The following is a 19,949-nucleotide window of genomic DNA, read 5'->3' as shown; positions in this document are numbered from 1 at the left end:
AGAAAAAAATTATTTATTCAATATTCAATTGGATTGTGATTTGAGTGTTTGTTTGTCAATAATATGAATTATTTGTTTGTGTTATTTCAAAATTGAAATAGAAAATGCGAAAACTAAAATGTAAAAAAACTATTTAGCAAATTTCTCATTCTTACCTCTAAATCTTCATCTTCGTATGGCCAAGCCGGATCGTCAATAGCTGAAACACTTTCGCCGATGATTGGTGCTCCGGTGTTAATAACCACGGATGATGGCACGTATTCGTACTCATCGTTAAAACCGGTTGCATTGTGTTGCATCGCACCTCCGCTCATTGGACTGTTGATCGGTTGGTCTGGTGAGTGTGCGTCCGATTCCGATTTGATGCTTGGACTCGAAACGCTTGTATTTTTACCACCGGCAATACTGTGATGATCTTCACTGCGCGGACTCGAATCGAAACCGCTGGCATTCGACACACCACCATGGCCATCATCGAAGCTATTGTGATTTGAAGGAGTTCCCTTATGCCGTTTGCTTGCATAAAATTCAGCGCCGTGCACGGTTTTCACGTGTTTTCTCAACGAACTCGGATCGGTGTAGCGTTTTGTGCAGCCGGGTGCTTTGCAAATGTACGGTTTCTGTAATTGTTATTTTAGTAACGATTTTCTTTAAATTTGTTCAAATTCTCTTTCAATGAGGATCAATTAAATTTAACTTAATGAACAATGGTTCGAATCGTAATATTTTCAATCAATTCACCCACATTTGAAAAGTGTATTAATTAAAAAATTTACTTAAAAAAAAAAAGAACAACGCAACTGAGTACACTGACGGTACGATCTTAATACGTAGAATGTACAACTTGCACTGACGAGTTGTGTCCTACTTTAATTAAAACTTATTTACCTCATTGCTGTGCGTACGATTCTGATGTTTGGCACGATCGGATGCATTGCTGAATGCCTTACTACAGCCTGGATATTCGCAAGTATACGGTTTTTCACCAGTGTGCGATCTCAAGTGGGTTTTCAAGTTCTCCAAACGTGAATATGCCTTGAAACAGCCCTCAAACTGAAATTGAAATGAATCGATTAGATCTCATGTTTCCCCCTCAAGATGATTTCGATAATACGTTTTTATTCTGTTCACTATCAAAACTGAACGTAAAAACAGAACAAAACGGCATCAATTCGACTACTTACAGTGCATTTATGTGGTTTTTCTCCGGTGTGCCTTCTCATGTGAACGACAAGCATGTATTGTGCTTTGAATGGTTTTTCTTCACGTGAGCAATCCTCCCATCGGCATACAAATGATTTCTTATTGGCATGGATGTGATCGTCACTAATGTGTTTGACGAGTTTTTCTTGTGTGGCAAATTCAAGGCCACAATCGCGCCAATGACAATTTGTCTCAACGAAATCCATCATTTCGGCATCGTCTTTCAAATCGGTTGTGTCAACAATGCCATCGCCCATACCAGCGCCAGAGATTTCATTTCCCGATGATCCGCCGCTATTTGTATTCTTATTACAGTTCATACTCATATTATGATGATTTGCATTAGTGCCCAAACCAAACATGCTGTTGCCATTCTCTCGTTTAATGTTCCGTTTGCCGATGGCGATTTTCTTATTGGCTACGGTTGCATTGAAGGCAATTGCTTCCGATGTTACACCTCCAGATGCACTGTCCGCTTCCACTTGAGCCACCGTATTGTTGCTATTGATCGCTGCATCGTTATTATTCTTTTCGGCAATCATTTTTCCATTGTCATTTTGACCCGATTCATGTTTGCTGCTCTTATTATTATTGTATCCCATGTGACCACCCGTGGCAAGATCATGTTTTTTCGTCAGTTCAACACTCTTCATTTCGATTGTGTTCGACATATTGTTATTTTCATTTCGATCGTTGTTATTGTGGTTGTCGTCAACGATCATATTGGAGATTTGGTGATTGGGTTTCTGCAATGGATTACGTGATGGTGACACCGATGAATGACGCATACTATGATGATGCTACATTTGCGGAAGAAAAGGAACAAGACAATTTTTTAGTCATCAATTTCAATTAAAGATCAAGAATTGATTTCCATTTCAAGCATTACATTCAAAATCTTTATGAGACTGCGATTTAATCAAATACAAAACCCTGAGCAAAACTTACGCTTAGTGCGGAATTTTCACCGTGCTGCAAAGATGCGACCATTGATGGTTGCAATGGATGATGACCCAATGAGAACATACTGGATGTGGGAGACGTGTGATGATGTGGATAATGGCCTGGTTGGAACGATGAGTGAAGAAGACCGCTTGCCCGGAACAAGTGTGCAGACAGAATGTGTGGTGTAATGCTGGCTGCCATACTAGCAGCGGCAGCAGCTGCGTGCATTCCAAGTCCGGCTGACAAATGACCAAATGATCCGCTAGCGGCACTGCTGCTGCGCGATCCATTCACCATTGTGGCCAGTGAATTGGGTGAGAAACGAATCATTGTATTGATGTCAAACGAATCGGAATATGGCGATGAGGAAAGTGCTCGTTTTCGATTGACACTTGCACGAAGCATTCCATTGGTGGCTGCATCACGTGAATTGCCCAATCGTCCATTGCTACCGTCCAAACTGAAGTGAAAATCAGCGCTGGCCAATGAACTATTCACAGCACCGTGAATATCACTCAACGATGGACCTCGACCATTCAAATACTCCGCACTCAATCCTAATTAGAATCAAACCAAAGAAAAACCAAAAACAATTAATTAGACGAGAGAAAAAAAAGAAGACAATCTCGATTCTCTAAATTCGAAAATAGATTTAAAATAATTTCCTATGGCAGGAATTTGATTGTGGAATTCTTGTGAAAAAAAAACTTCTGTTTGTCGGTGTGTTTATGTGAAACATGTGATTCTTTCCACCCTTTTTAGACAAAACATCAGTCGTTTTTTTGTGTGTGTGTGTGTGTGTTGCTGTTGCTGTTGTTGTTCTACGATTTTTTTTTTAATGTGTTTTTCATTTCTTGACGCCCGATATAAATTAAGACGGTTTCGGATGAACAGAGGTGTTGTTGCCTTTTGCCACTAATGAAATCAACACATTATTTATATGAATTACGCTCGCGCATTATTCACCGCGTATACAAATCCATCAAATTTTATCGACCATAAAAATGTTTCATTTTCTAAATCGTATGCGTGTTCAAATTTACATTTGGCCTTTTTTTTGTGCTCGCTCGCTTGCTTACGCTCCCTGTGTTTCATTCTATGTGTTCCGTATGATTTCGTTGGTGTTTATTAAACTACAGCCATTGAAGATGTGAAACGATGACGAAGAAAAAACGTCATATTGCCAGACATTAGCGTTACCATTAGAGCGTTCAAGCAACATATTGGAGCAAAAAGTGTGAATGAATAGAACAAATAAAACGAAATTAAACGAAAAATTGAATTCTCGACCGGACTCGGCGAGAACGCGCCGGAGAAAAATAAATAGAACATCAAAAAATATATAAACAAACAGATAGAGCGAGAGCGAGAGAGACTGAAAAATTGATCCGTTTCAGCGGTGCTCGAGATTTCGTTGTTCTTGTTTTTCGTCGGGTATAACAACGTCTCAACCAAAATGAAAACCTGAAAATGCTCAAAACGTGCCATGGATCCGGAAAAATCTCATATAAAAACGAAAAACAAATCAACAACGAACAAACACACACCAAGCGCAATACAATTAGAAACATCCATATGATTTGTTCGTAACAATTGGACGCGATAAAAATGGCTCCATTAAAAAAAATATTATTTACGTAAAAATCGACCGACAAAAAAAAAAATGAACGGCTGTGTAGTATTTTTATGATTGCTGCGAATGAAAAATTCTGTTGCATCATTTTCACCCGCGTTTTTATTTCGACGATATATGAATGAACGGCGTATGCATTCCATTTCGTTGTTTCGTGTATGTTTTTTTTCTTCTTCTCTTCATTATTATTATTTTCACAGTCCGGAGTTGCTAACATGTGCTACAATTAAGAGCAAGTTTAAAAATAGTTGTTGGAATTTTTCAATGAAAATCTCAACTTCGGATGAATGGACGACGACGACGACGACGACAACGTGTGTGCCGTATGTGTGTAAATGTGCAAACGAAGAGTGCTGCAACACGTCATTTTTTGATCACTTGATTTTCATATGACAAAGAAAAGCAGAGAAAAAAGCGCTTCTTTTTGTTCACTTGGTGACACTCATTATCTCCTGCTGCATTGTTATGTCAGCTCATTCATGCCACAATGTAATTTATTTGAATGAACGTGTTTTTTTTCGTTGTTGTATTCAGAGTATATTCGGTGTTTCCGTACGCACATGATGATATGTGAGTGTCGTTGCTCAATTCATTCGAAGAATCAACAAACCAAAAAAAAAAGGTTTTTAATTGTCAAGCGGAAGTTGTTCCTGCTGTGCGACAGTAAGTATGCACACTTTCTCTCTTGATCGCCAACGAAATTCATGTACATTGTGACAATCTGATTATGAAACACACCCAAACATGAGTGTATGCACGTGCAAACCGACCGAAATTGTTTCCGAAGAACTAAACGATTCGCATCTAAAAGGGAGAAAATCTCCTACCGTGCAAGGAACTGGAGGATGCGGCTGAAGCGTGCTGTAGTGAGTACAAGTGTTCCATGTAGCCGGGTATGCGATAAGCTGGATGGAAATCATGTTGATGTGTTGGAGGAACTGGTGGTGTTGCAGTCAAACCCGAGGCTGAATTGCTTAGGCCATTTGGATTTGTTGAGCTTGATGGCGGTGGTGGCAAAGCGGCTGCTGCCACAGCTGCTATTGCTGCTGCATGACGCGATGCAAAGAACTGTAATTCCGATGAACTTATGATTCTGTAATACAAACAAAGAGAAATTGCATTTTTATTATCATCATCTAATGAACGAATATTTTCAATAAATCTAAAGAGCAAAAAATCATAGTTTTTCAAACAAGAATAACCAATGAATTGTCTATTGATTATTTAATGATCATTTGGTTGCTTCACAGTGGGAAAAAGATGTCACTGATCGTGCGTGAATTTGATTATTTAATCTTGGATCATGTTGATGTGAAGGCCAATAATTTACATATCAACTCAAATTCATTTCTATCGACATGCCCACAGTTTCAACGAGTGAACGCAAACAGAGAGAGAGAGAGAGAGAGAGAGAGAGAGAGAGAGCGAGCGAAGAAAGAAACAGCGGTTGAAAAAGTTCACAACGAGCGCATTCTCATTGACCCGTGACGATCTTTGATTGATAACTCAAATGATTAAGCATCGAGAAAATTTGAATTCGAAAAAAATACACACAACCGAAAACGAGAGAAGAAAAAAAAAACAACGCGCACATATATGATTCTCCAGGTTTGAGAACACTCATTCGAATGTAGTAAAGTGCAACGCGTTTCATTTCCATTGTTTTTGTGTTTTCTGTGCTGGCGAATCGTTCTTTTTTTTCTCTCTCGTTCGGCTCGTTCATTAATTTGGCGTAAAACACTTGAAAATGGCGAGTCACACACAGATATGCATACATGAACGAAGTAAAGTAGAAGTTTTGTAAGAAGAAAAAAAACCCTGATCGTTTAAGTGACCAAATGATTATAATCGCATGATTACATTTGCTCCGTTTGCGTTGTATTTTCACGCTTTCAAGCTCGACAAAGTGATCTCTTAATTTAATTATACAGTAAAATAATCTGCATGGGTATTGTTTCGTCCTCTTCATCGTTGTCTTCGACAATTCATTTTATTATTCCAAATGATGTAATCTCGCTCACTCTCTTCTGTCAAGTCGTCGGGTTATACGGGAATTCCTTCTTTCTTTTTGGAGTGAGAGCGCGCAACCAAAACAAAATGAAGCTTTTCATTGCACTGACATGTGGTGTGTTGAGTATTCTTGAAAAAAAAAAATTCTTTTGGTTGTTATTTTTTGCTCTCTCTCCCTCTCTCTCTCACATTCGGCTTAAAAATGGACAAACGAAAATAATGAAACAGAAAAAAAGAGCCCAGCACACACGAAACGACGATCCAATTGAAAATGAGAAAGTGCAGTGTGATCGAGACCGAGAAGGAAAAATGTTCTCAGGCACGGACTGGTCCGCGCTGCTCGAAAAGATATGAAAAAGAAGATAAAGCTATTATAAATATAAATTAATCTCAATCGTTTTCATGTGGCGTTCAATGGAATGAGGGAAATACATACGCCAGTAAAACACTTAATAGTTTGAAGCGAAAAATCCACGAAGCCAAAACTGAATTTCAAAAGAAATGAACGAAATACAACAACAGCAAAAGGCACGCAAAAAAATAAAACAACAAAACAAAACGAAAAAACAAAAACAAAAACGAGAAGAAAATAAAAATTGTGCACACGGCGATATTAACCGAGCGGTATGCAGAAATGCAAAATAATCATTGGTGATCCTTATGGCCCATGTAACGATAATAGCCTGAACCAGCGCAATGAGGAGCAATGCCGAGGCCAGGTAAATTCATTCACAGTGTATTGATATTATTAAGCCAAAGAAATATAATCAATTTCGATCTTTTAGCAAAGGAAAAGGGGGAGAGCGAGCGGCAAATGTAGATGAGCGCAAGCGGGTGCGCATATGGCATAGAGATAAAAATCGGGAGCAATAGTAGAATAAAATAGTGACGAAGATGCAGTGGCCAAATATAATGGAATATTACGATTTGCATTGCCATTTGTGGCTTTGACTTAAAAGTCAGTAATTTTATGAATTTCAGCCGTTCAATCGCGACCGAGAACAAGCGATCGAGTGAGAGAGTGAGAGAGAGAGCGAGTGCCTCGACTTGGCCGTGCTTCGTGACGGCATTGTGCATAATATTCGTAATTGAGTAAACAATTTAGCAAAAATGTTACCGAACAAAAGGCATAAAGCATCTGAATAATAAACGTATTTTTGTTTCCATCCACTCTGTGTTTCCATAAATGTTTTAGAACAAACACAACAACAACGGACGAAAAAAAAAATTGTTTAAATGCATATGGATTCTATTTTGAGCCGCACGTTTCATTCTTATGCAGATTGCATACACTTATTCTTTCATTCTTTTCTCTTTGTGTGTGTTTTCGTGTGCTGGTATGTTCTCTGTGCTGTTCAATTGAATGCCAGAAATTATGTGTGTATGACGATGATTGTTCTCTGATACCATTTTGCTATTGCACCGCGTTGCCCATTCTTCTCCGGCGAGATGGGCTTTTGTTTCCATCATCTTTTTTTTTTTGCTTCTTCTCTCCGTTGTTGTTGCGCTTTGTTTTCAAAGTGAAAACAAATGCCCAGATCGGAAACACCAACAACAACAACAACAAACAGCCCAACCAATTGAATCGAATATAAAAACCCATATTTTTCTTATTTCCACCATTTATTGAAGAAAAAACAAATGATGGTTTCTTTTTTTAGCAAAAATCCGCCACATTTTCAAGAGAATTTTTATGGCCATTTCCTTTGCGAATTCCTCTAATTGAGTAAAATATTTATGATGCCCAGTAAATATTCAGCTTCGGAAATAATATGCTCTGCGATTTTGTTGTTGTGTTCGGTTCTGTTCTGTTTTTGTTTTGTCTTGACGAACGTGAAAGTAGAAAGGAAAATTAGCGACCGCAAGGAGGAAAATGGTTGGCGGTTGAAATAGAGAGAGAGAGAGAGAGAGAGAGAGAGATATTTCTGAAATGCAAGTGGTATGATTTTGAAGATTGTTGATCACAAGACTGTTAATCAATTGCCATTGCATGATCGTATAATAACATGTATTTGGGTGCAAGTGAATTTGAAGAAGAAAATGGACGAAATGCATCGAAACAGATGCAACCAAATGGCCAAAAGAAACCAACAAAAACAGAAAAAAACAACAAACGAAAAAGAAAACATGCAACGCAACGACAACGCGTTTAGTTTTCTTACGTTTTTTTTTTGTGTCTGTCTGTCTGTTTGTGTTTGTTGTAAGCGCGAAACGAGCAACGAGATGAATATAAACTGGAATATGGCCGTAATTGCTACCGATTTTTATGGATAGAATTGATGATAGAAGGAGACGAAAAGAATAGCACATTATTTTTTAACAACAGCTACACAAGCACACACACACACACAAGCATACACAGTGTCGCGAGTGCTGTTTGTCTGCAACAACTGCTTCGGTTTTTTGTTCGCATAAATTGAATGCACGCGTTCTTCACATCGTTCTCAAATACAGATTGCTCGATGCAAACACACAAAACGCATCGTAGCCAAGACATACACATATGCGTAGCACTTGCGTCGTTATGCACATCGTGATGTAAAAGATGAAGGCGTGAAACAAAACTCGCCAATACACACGGGCCCAACGAAATGCGCACAAACAAATGGTGCAAACTGGAAGAAGAAACAAGCAATGAAACAGTGCAACATAAACAGTCGAAAGAAACAAAAAAAAAACACGGAGCACACACACATACAGTCACAAACACACGGTGCATTTGCTGCACAACATCATGAGATAGAAGAAGCGCTGCATAAAAGAAAATGGTTCGCTTTTCATGTACAGCCAACCTAATGCTGAGAGGCGCATTCAACTGAGGCAATGTGTATCACATCTCGGCATGTGCAGAATAAATTGGCCGTGAAATGGATGGTGTGTGTATACTTAACATAATGTGATCAAAATCGCTGACTTACGTGAAACGCAATCAACAATACAATACATTAAAGAACGAAGGCAAAAAAGCAAAGTGAGAGCGACGGCGAGAGAGAGAGAGAGAGAGAGAGAGAGAGAGAGAGAGAGAGTTTGTGCGTTGTGTGTTCTTCTGTTGCTTTATTTTGTGGCGAACGCACGCGCGCGACCAAAGCAGAAAACACAACATTACCACAACACAAAATGAGAGCGATGATGGTGTTTTCCGAAGAGTCAAAGCTGTAATCAAACAATTCTAGTGTGATTCTCTATGGGCGCAGGGTGTGTGTGAGTGAGTGAGTTTGCTTCAGATTTCTGCCATCATCGTTACCGATTGCATACTATTTTTTTATGTTCTGCAGTGCGACCACGATATCGATAGCGATCAACCAATCGATCTGTTGCGCACCGAACCAAAAGTTCCAGACCAGCAATAATCCTTGTTGTGGTTTTGATTCGGTTGCAGCCACCGCGGTCGCGGTTACTCTTTCTCTCCGTGTGTGAAATGTGCATTCACAATTTATGCTGATTAATCTCATTATGAATTGTTTACAGAGTGTTTGCCCCATTACATGATTATGGTTTTTTTGGAATGGTCGCGCGTTTTGTGTACATGATGCGGTCATTTCGTTTTTTTTTTCAGTGGGCACATTTAAAGGCCTTCAATCTAAATGAATAATAAATGGTGAAGCACGATGTGGAATAGTGTACGTGTATAATCAATGCGCGTGTGCATTATGCCATCTCAATCATTCCAAATTTGGTGTGTGTGCACTGTGCATCGGTGGAACCAATCAAAATAATTCCGTTGATCGGTGTGCTGTGTGTGGAAGCGGCGTGGATAATTGGGGAAATTTTAAGAAATCAAATCAAGACCAGAGCTATTCGCTGCTGTTGCGTTTGACGATGCTGAGGTCGAGAGAGCTCAATTGTGCATTTTGTGGCTGAGAGGTCGCCGAGGCTAATTGATTCAAAGGGAGTAAATGAGTTCATTAATTTTGTGTGTGTGTGTGTGTGTGTGTGAGAGCCAGAGAGAGAGCGAGAGAGCTTTCTAATTTATCTGGTTCGATTGATGTTGAACCGATTGCGTTCGTGATGCTACACACTGACTCGTTGCTCGTTTTGCTCACATCTAATCGCTTAATTTCGTTTTTGTGTGGTGCGCGCGCTCGCGGTCTCCTGGTTTGGACTCAATTTTTCAATCATATTGCTCAACATTGCGCAGTTGGAACAGTTATTCATATCAAACACAGGTTGTGATGCATTTGAATCTTGATATAAATACATTATTCACTTTTTGAGCATCGAAAACCAAACAAAATTTAATAGAGTAACACATTACTTTCATGCGAGTACATTAATAAGGAGACAAAAAAGGAAAGCCATTTTGAGTCCCCATTGAAACGATGAAAAAAAAAAAAATAACAGAACTGGTTACTCAGTCAATGTGTGATTTATCTTTTAAATCATTAAGAAAATGTCTCCATCGAAAGCCGAAAAATTAAATCGTCGAAATAGAAGGGCATGAGCAGAGAGAATAAATGGGTATCAACAATCAACCGAATAAACCGCACAATTCGAATTTGTCCCCGGAGAGCGAAATCCAGTTTCTTCTCATCCAATTGAATTGTCGCGTATCGTATCGTGTTGTGTTGTGTGCGCTTCTATACTTTATCGCTCGCTCGTTTGTTTCCAAACAGAAAGAAAGGAGAAAAAAAAAATTATTCAATTTCAAATTGGTCATAATTATCCAATCGAATCACATTTTCCAATAAGAGACGTGAAAATGAAGCGATAAAACAAGCCAAGGAACGAAACGAGAGACGAATTAGGAGAAAGAGAGAAAATACGAATATCGATTGAACGCAACGCAACACACCAAAGCTCATTCTATGAAGATGTCTCCAGTCTAGACTAGTTATTACATATGCGCGTCTAATCAATACCAAAAATCTAAACACATTCTTTGTGTTCGCGCCGTTTGTGACCAGAACGGAATCTATAAAGAAATTTGAGTGGATATCAGTGTGGCTGCTGTTGTGTGCGTGCTCGAGCGCGAGCGCGCGCCAGTGATCGAGTGAGCGCTTATTTTAGGCGACGTTTTCATTGTCGTTCGATTTTAATCGGTATATCCATTTTAACAAACTGGCACTCGTTAGCCCGAGTGTCACTGGTTACTTTGTTACTGCTTTTTCGTTTCCATTTTCCATTGTAAATTAATTTTATGCGTTTATTTAATATTTCAACCGATTTTCTCTCTCTCTCTCCCTCTCTCTCTCTCTTTCTCTTGTTATTCTGATTTTTTTTCTTCTCTGGTTCGTATTCGATTACTTGGTGGAATTGGAATGTTCATTATCATTAAATAAAGTTTCTTCGTTTGGTATTCATCTTCGTTCATGTCGTGGTTTTGGAGCTATCACCTGTACTGTGCTCTTCTTCAGAAATGCAGACGCGATAATGAAATAACCGAGTATTTCGGAACAAACAACGAAAAAAAAAAATAGCCATAGTTCAGATCATCAAACTACGGCATGCGCGCGTTTTGAGAAGCAAAGAGAGAAATCTCCGAAAGAGAAATGAAGAAATTATATCGATTCATGCGCGCAACAGCACAACACCAATCAATCCAAAAAAGCCAATGACATCTCAATAGACTTGTTATTTAGTTGTTATAATATGTCTCCGAAATGTTTCTGGATTTTATGCTTTTTTCCCCCAAAAAAACACACATATTTCGGTGTTTAAATCTTCGGATGCTTCGTCTATCTTTCGCACTTATCTAATTCTTACACTTGTACACGGTCTCTCGCGCTTGCGCTATTTGTTCGATTGGACCGGTTTGGTGTGTCGTGTCTGTGGTTTTTTTTTCGATCGATAGAATACAATTCGGGGAAAGAGGAAAAAAACACGAGAGAAAAGTGATTTTCAACCCATGAAGAAATATACAAATACATCGTGTCACAAAGAACACAGCGAAATCATTTAATTTACACCATAATACGATTTTGTGTGTATGTGTTCATCTCCGTGTTATTTTTTTTTTTTTTTGGACTTTTGATGTGATCGTTTTCGTTTCGTTTCAATTCTGTTTGAAATTTTTTTTTTTATCTAAATGATTAGAGCCCGGTTCGATGCAACACATTGGTTTCATAATAAAATTAAATTCTTTGTGTATATTTATACGTTTCTTCGTATTCAAACCAAACAAATACAAACGCACAAATCACGCTATGGAATAGAGCAAAATAGAGAAAAAGGCAAAGCAAAGAAGAAAAAAGAATGTGGTTATGTGTGCAAATGAGACGCTCACGGCAAAGTTAACGCCTTATTTACAATGTTTTAGCCAATAAGTGCCACTATTAACCGCATATTTTTCACCTATGTTTGTACAATTGTTTATTATCAAATTGTGAGTTGCTCCGTTTTTTTTTTCCTTTTTCTTCTTCTTCATTCTTTTGTCGATCACAAGATAGAAGAGCCGCCTGAATTTTTTTTCCCCACGGATGCATATGTGTTACAATGGAGAGAGAGAGAGAAAAAAAAACTTGTCAAATTCCTACTAATAACTTTATCATACACAGACCAATTATACAGATGGATTAGTCGGAGATTTTCTGTATCGGCCCCAAACACAGTGCACGAACCAAATATGTGTAGCAACTAATTTCAATACACACAATTGTGAATAACAACAGCAACCACGAAAATTAGACGAGTTTAGACGGAAAAATAAACAAATTAACGCGATTCATTTGTATATCGGGTGCGTGCGTGCGCGCACGATTGAGAAAAACCGAGTTGGAATTTAGTCTGGTCAGAAATGTATGTGTCAGTGTTGATTTGGAAAATTCTTAGCGATACCGAGGCATTTTGAGGAATGCACAAATCAAACACGGCACAGATTTTTGAATAAATATATTCCGATGCACATGTCGGCGGAAAAACGCCAGATTGATCGCATTCGACAAATGTTTTTGACGATGGTGAGAGAGAGAGAGATTGTTTCTCCTGTGCACCAAGTGAATGCACTCAAAAGATGGTATTTAAAAAAAATAAACTCCATTTAAATCCCGGCTAATGTTCGAATGCTACGAATGCAATTGGTACAATTGTAATTGTTTTGATATTTGCGTGTGGAACGCAAATTGGTTGATTGGTGCACAGTGGCCCCATGAAGTGAAAAACCAAACATATAACATTTAAACAACGACAATAAGAGAAACAAACAAAAGGACCAACAAATGTTGAAGAAACAAAAAAATGAAACAAGAAGCAAAAATAAGTGAAAGGAGCTCCTGCAACCAAGAAAAAAAAACCGAACAAAAAAAAAAAAAAAATCTGGTAGGAAAGAATAAACATACAAAATAGGCATTGATATCGATATCTTTTGCCCCGTACAGCAAACATTCGAAGCATAACGAGTCAATATTTGGCTTTTGTAAATAAACAAATATTTGGATAAGGAAACAAGTGATTAAATTAATTTGGTGTTTTTTTGAGTATGCACTTTTTTCTTTGTCTCTCTCTCTCTCTCTCTCTCTCTCTCTCTCTCTCTCTGTTTCATTCTTTGCGCTTCATTGTTTTGAGTTTTTTTCCCTGTTGTTTCGTTTATTTGCGCTGAAACATTGTGGCATTTTTGTGTGTGGTTTTCGTTAAATTTTTGCGGAAGCAATACATTGTATCTGGTGATTGCTGCATCGCTGCATGACAAATGGCATATGGTCGAGAAAATTGAAGAGTTCAACGTTTTTTTCTCTTTGATGAACTGAAAGCCTTTTATCTTGGCGCAAAAAAAAACATTCATTCTGACAGCATGTATCATTTGCCATTGAATTTCATTGTGTGTGTGCCATTGATTAGCGCAAATGTCGATAAGCTCAAGCTTCAATCTGAAACCAGATCGGACAGAACGAGGATACTGCGATCGCGAGTCTGGTTTTTCAATTTCAAATTAATAAATTACTTGACTGTAATGAATCCAAATGATTTAAGTTCCAAACAACATCATTACGTTGAATAATTGATGTCTCGACTTGATGAAAGCAAATCAAAACGGAGATTGCGTGTGTGTGTGTGTTTATCCATGTTTTCAGTCAAGTAGCACGAATGTGATGTGTGTGATGGGCACAATAAGTAACACCCGATATTGGTGAGAAAATCGAATGCTAAAAGCATGAGGGAAAAACGCGACGAGACTAAAAATAGCGCAGCGCAACACAACCGGAAAAATAGACACAAGCAACGGTCGAGAAGTGAGTGGATGCATTGAATTGGCTAACCAATTGTCGATTGCATTGGCAATTTTTGCTGAGAGTCCACTTTACACCTCAGCCTCCTGAAAACGTGTGGTGGAACAAACAAAAAAAAACAACGTACCAACACCACGTCAGTAACATTTGAACTCGAAATGGCGACGGCGACGACAATCTCGAGGCAAAACTTATGTCTCTAATTTCACGACGATTTTCAAAAAAAAAATACGGGAGCAAAAACTAGTGTCGAGTGAATATGACTAGAGTAAGAGCAAGACAGAGAGAGAGAGAGAAGCAATGGCGTACATTACGCTCATCAGCTCACACCGGCACCAATGTAAATAAATACACAAAAACAAAACATACTGCAAACACAGCTTGTGTAAACAGACCTGTCCGAATCCCATCGAAACCGAAGCGCACACACAAGGAATAAAGACCCGGCGAATGTAGAAAACGAATAAAATAAAATGAAGCTGAACGAAGAGAAGAAAAAAAATGCAAAGTGTGTTTTAGCTCCTGTGATAAACTAGGCACGAGAGAGTGGAGTGTACGCTGAATCGTCTGCGCGCACGCTCAAAAGTCAATTAAGACGAGCCCATTCGCATAGCCAGCCAGTATAGTATAGGACCAGTGTGTATCCGACACACATTTTCTCCTCAATGGACAGAGAGATGGCTTTGCCGATCGCTTTGTCAATGCAACCACAGTCGATCTTTCATCGCATATATAAATTACCGACGAGAGTATTTCGAGTGGACGGTTTAACTGAAAGCAAAAATTAATTGCTATTGTTAGTTTTGCATTGCCTACGGATCAATCGACCGAAGCGCACCGCGCACAAAACAATCACCAATTAGCATGTTTATACTACACGCATATACATATATGTATGTATGCATCTACCATACGCTATGTAACAGGTAATTGAGCCACTCGGCTATCTTCAGTTCCAGTTGTTTATTTAATTGCAATTTTACTTTGGCACTTATAATCAACAAAACCTGTTCGCACTTCATAAACACTCCAAGCCGCATATATTTATGATTGACGTGTATGTCGCAAATTGCTAAAGGGACACACCAAATCACTAGGCATGTCACATGCCGCATGTGAAATGCTTTGACAATTTTCTTGTTGACGAATGCGTGTGAATTGTGGGCGGACAAAGAAGAATACAGAAAAAGAAAGAGAGAAACGAGTGCAAAATCAATATTTATCTTGTTGTTTCATGTGCCTCGACAAATCAATACGGTGGCTCCGATTTTAAATTCAAATATGTGTTTATCTGTGTGTTGTGTACGCAGTACCACATACGAAATTTCATCTGAAAAGGTAAATGAACGGAACGGATCGAAACACAGCAAACGTACAGTATGTGAAAATTGCGGAAACTTTTAATTAACGAGAACATTTGTACAAATTGAAATCGAGATGATTTGCAAATTGTGCTGAAATGGTTTATGGTTTTAATGATTGCCATGTTCGAGAGAAAGATTGTTGGTGATCGGTCGGTCGGTCGGTCGGTCAGTTGTTCGCGCGATAGAATGGACATTTCAACGGCTGCTCTCTGACTGTGTTTATGTTCGCAATGAATCGATTCTTGAAAATTGCAACAAAATAGTCGTGCACTAGCAGCGATCTTGTTGTGAAAATGAAACTCTGTCGCGCTTCATTAGTTATATGCATAGAGCCATAAATCGCTTAGCAAGACCCAAACATGGGCAATTCAATAAAAAATCATTGCTACAGTTTGATCATGATTTTATGAACAAACAACGAAACCGAGAGCAAGATCGATGAAGAACAAGAGAGAGAGAGATAGAGAGAGATGCTAACCCTAAAAGCAAAACAGCAGCCAAATGGAGCAACAAATAAATGTGTGTTCATATATAAATTGAAATGTGAAAATGAACGATCAACACACAAGGAAATAAATGGAATGACTTTGTGAAGCCGAAATAGCATACACAAGCAACCAAACCGGCTGCTGCATCTGGCGAAAAATTGTTGGACAATTTGTGAGCGCTTTGCCGACCCAATGACGACGGGGTGAACCAACAAGATATATATGCACACTTACTGTAAATCGTCCATTTTAATTAAAACGAAAACAGTTCGCATTTTTATTTTATGATTTATTCAAATTGCATTTATTTGTGTTTGACAGGCGGAGCACAAGCGCGCGCACCCGCGTCCGTTCACACACACTCTCTCTATCTCTCTCTCTCCGCAGAATCAGTGCCACAGAGTGCAATGAATGCAGAGCGCAAGCGATTGAGCGACACCGAGAGAAGGAACAAATTCGATGCAAATGCCCGATCTGTGCACGAAAGTGAGAATGTGCGCGAACAAAGGCCATAATTCACTGAAACAATCTCTATGGAATACAACGAGAAATTGTATCATAAAAAACATTTTTTTTTACGATTTAACTGAAAGTAATAAAATTGTAAAACGATGATGATGACGACGTCAGAGTAATTGAGCGCGCAGAAGTTTTCGTACACAACAAAACTATACTCTAACGATCTGCCCGATACAAAAATATGTTTGTGTACAGCATACTGCACAGTATGCATATATGTATATCGGGTTTCGGTCAAATGTGAACAGTATGGAACGATATGTGTAATAAAATCCAGCTCATAAATGTATTAGCTCGAGCGAATCCAAAGGAGAAAGAACCAGAGTGAGATCGCTCACACAAGAAATCATAACAACAAACAATATCAAACTTGAACAAACCGTGTGTGTGTGTGTGTGTTTGTGTTTTTCGGCGTCTCTTTCGTTCGTTTGCTCACAAATTTTACTAGCTGAGCCCCCGTCAAGCATATGGATTGCATTGAGTGTGTTTTGTTGTTGTTGTCTTTAAACTGTTCAAGCACACATATGCTGATTCATGTTGTAAACGATTTAACAGCTTCAATTGCTCTACAATTTCATTTCTAGAGAAATTCACATAGATTTGCTTACACTGCAAACGTCATAGAGAGAGAGAGAGATAGAGAGAGAGAGAGAGAGAGAAATAAAAATAAAACGACGACGACGACAACAACAACAACATAGAAAAATCACGAAAAAAAGAACACAACCAATCCAATTCCATATGCGCCAGTTTACTATTTTGTTTGTTTGTCCGTTTCGTTTTCGCTCCTCATTTCAGTGCACCATTATCATTTTGCACTTTCATGAAGGCAGAAAAAAAACGAACGTTTTTATGGACGCTTGGTGCAAATATGCGCCACTTCATTGGAAACATTGAATGCAACAACATTTGCTTTTATTACACAGTTGTTGTTCAATATTTCTTGTTTCATAGCTGTTGCTGTTGTTGTTTCCCTTCAGCTGTAAAACGATCCCATCCGTTGGTCTATGTGCCTAGACGAGGCAAATTCACTTGAACACATTCTCAAACGGTCGACGTAGTCAAAAGGATCTTTATGATCCATCGACTTACGAATTTACTAGCCTGATATTATCATCTTCCGACATTTCATTAAATCATCTTACACTCATTCGATCTTTCTCTCTCTCTCTCTCTCTCTCTCTCTCTCCTTGGCCTTTCTCAACCGACGATTCTCGTTCGCCAGGGATTTCGATGTAATTTTTCATTTTATATTTCCTCCAGAGCTAGCGCACCGCGTTCTCTAATTTAATCATAAATCGAATTACGTTAATTTCTCATCCGTTTGAAAAATCGTATCATCACACACTCTTGCATTCCCTTGCGCTGGATATTCGAAATTCGATCGGCGAAAAGGAAGACGATCACGAACCGAGAATGAAAGAAACAAAGCCAGCGAGATATGGTCGTGGTTAAATAAATACAAAGGGCAAAGGCAATAATCAAGACAGATCACATGATTTATCCGAATTCATGATTGTTATTAAATGCCGAACAGTATTATTAGAAGAATGTTGATCTCTCAATTAATTTTGGTTTGGGTGAGATTTCGACGCAATACAAACACATGCATCGTCGTCGCCCCGGACAGACACACAGTAACCAATCACAGAACAAGCAAACAACAACCGAAAAAATGGCTCAAAAATTAAAGCGAACAGGGAATAAACAAAAATGAAGAGGCTAACAAGTAGGAAGAAGAAAAAAGCAGAGAATCATCGATGCCGCATCCGTTTTCGGGAAACAATAGCTAGATAAAAGGCCAGATGAAATCAAATTGAGCGTTAACTTTATTACAAACAAACAGGTAATTCGTGCTAACGGCAAATTACACACAAAAACACACTCACTCTCTTCCTCTGACTCACACGCACACACACGCACAGCCGAATCCCATATCGATCAAATTCTCATTTCAGCCCGTCTAATGATGACCCACTGCTAATGATGGTGATTGCGCACAATTTCTGGCACCAGCAATTTAACCTCATCTTTTCTCTCCCTCAAGCCCATTTTCCTTTACCAATCCCATCTGACTGTTGTAGTTGATATCTAAATTTTAGGCTGTAAAAAACGCGTTCTAATCACTGAAAATTTCTAAAACCTGAACGAGATAATTGTTGAAAAATTTGTTGGTATCTTCATTTTAATTCCTGTTTTTTTTTTCTTCTTCTTTCCTTTTTCTCATTTTTGATCAATTTCTTGGGCTTTAATTCTTTCATGCATGATGAATTTTCCCCTCAATCTCGTTGAATGAAGAAAAAAGAGAAACAAATAATGTTCGTCCGTACTGAACTGGAGTCGAGTGAAAGACATTATTCCAAAAGCATCAATAAACAACAACAACAACAACAAATAAAAAACCAGTTAAATCACCGAACATCTATTTTCAATCACTGCACACAGGACTTGAGTAAATGAATAGTAAAGGGAAAAAAAGTGATGGTGACTGAAAATGGAAGAAAAAAACACTGAAGAAAAAGTAACATCTTTCTTCACAAAAAGAAAAAAGCACACCGATGAAATTAACAAATGAACCGAGAAGCTGAGAGTACTTTTTTCCCAATTTTATTTTTGTTGTCTTGTCTTCTCTTTTTTCTGATGGAGCCATCCATTGAAATGACTATATACGCACTAGAAAAAAGGCCATTCAATTTTCAGTTGTTGAGTTCGGATTTTTCGGGGTTTCCGAAGCTGATCTATGCTTGTACGTCTCTGTTTTCTTTTTTTCTCGGTTGTTGTTGTGTGTAAAGTGATCATGTTATTTAAAAGAAATTAGGCAGGTAGAAGGAGGAAAGATAAAAAGAAAATTAAAATAAATAAACGGCACACAGCAACCAGAAAAAAAAAATCGGAGCCGAAAGATGAAGACGAAAAAAAGGTACGTTATACAGACACCGAAACAGGCCATCGTCCCGATGAAGATTTACTACTGAAATTTCGAAAGGTTTTTCTCGTCCGAGCACAAAGCGTGATTTTCTGGATCGTTTTTTTTTATTGTTTGGCTTTTCGTGAAAATTTATTGTTTGAACAATTTACACATGTACGGTGAGGTGAGTGAGATGGAGAGAGGGAGGAAGAGTATGATCGTGTTCACACAATGCACCATTTCACCCATATCATGTCGGATTTTTAGAAGATTGTTCAATAGAGTTGACGCTCATTGCGCTCCAGCGACCGAAGAGACGAAGAAGAAAGCGATTATATTGAAACGCATTCGTCGAATGGGAAGACGATCAGGGAAAAATCCTCTTTCAATCACTGCCAACTGAACTAGAGTATCGAGAAAAAAAAGAACTTGAAACCGTTTTGCTTTTGTGTCCATTTCCAATTGCTCATTTCGAACAGGTATTTTAAATGATCTCGTCTCTCAATTTCTCAATTCGAATGCAAGAATTTTTATGTGTTTTCTTCCCTTCCGTACACGTCTGTTCTCGACTCAATCAGTCGGAATGATGTGAAAACTGAGACATCACAGTCATTCTATTTCGTCAGTGTAAATGTGATGAGTTGTGTATAGAGAATCTAGCACATGGTGTGTGTAATATTGGATAAAACCCGAGCCGAGAGTGATGATAACAGCGTG

General features: G+C 38.5%; 1 protein-coding gene and 1 long non-coding RNA gene across 2 annotated transcripts in view; one reads left to right on the top strand and one right to left on the bottom strand.

The window, feature by feature from the left end:
* LOC129573552 (transcriptional activator cubitus interruptus) overlaps positions 1–19,949 on the bottom strand; it is a 51,311-nt gene that overhangs the window by 3,682 nt on the left and 27,680 nt on the right. The window contains exons 3-7 of the mRNA XM_055454197.1: positions 4,609–4,874; positions 2,152–2,705; positions 1,185–2,003; positions 889–1,053; positions 156–620 (exon numbers count right to left, since the gene is read on the bottom strand). Of these exons, the coding sequence (XP_055310172.1) occupies positions 156–620; positions 889–1,053; positions 1,185–2,003; positions 2,152–2,705; positions 4,609–4,874 (2,269 nt within the window). The remainder of the gene's footprint in view (positions 1–155; positions 621–888; positions 1,054–1,184; positions 2,004–2,151; positions 2,706–4,608; positions 4,875–19,949) is intronic.
* LOC129573558 (uncharacterized) lies at positions 5,351–6,949 on the top strand. Its single transcript, XR_008688607.1, has 2 exons — positions 5,351–6,510; positions 6,577–6,949. It is a non-coding gene; the product is annotated as an uncharacterized LOC129573558 (long non-coding RNA).

The sequence above is a fragment of the Sitodiplosis mosellana genome, unplaced genomic scaffold (genome assembly GCF_009176505.1).
Source record: "Sitodiplosis mosellana isolate CC-2019 unplaced genomic scaffold, AAFC_SMos_1.0 Smas_scaffold_6099, whole genome shotgun sequence".
Lineage (NCBI taxonomy): Eukaryota > Metazoa > Arthropoda > Insecta > Diptera > Cecidomyiidae > Sitodiplosis > Sitodiplosis mosellana.
This window is presented reverse-complemented; position numbering and strand designations above follow the sequence as displayed.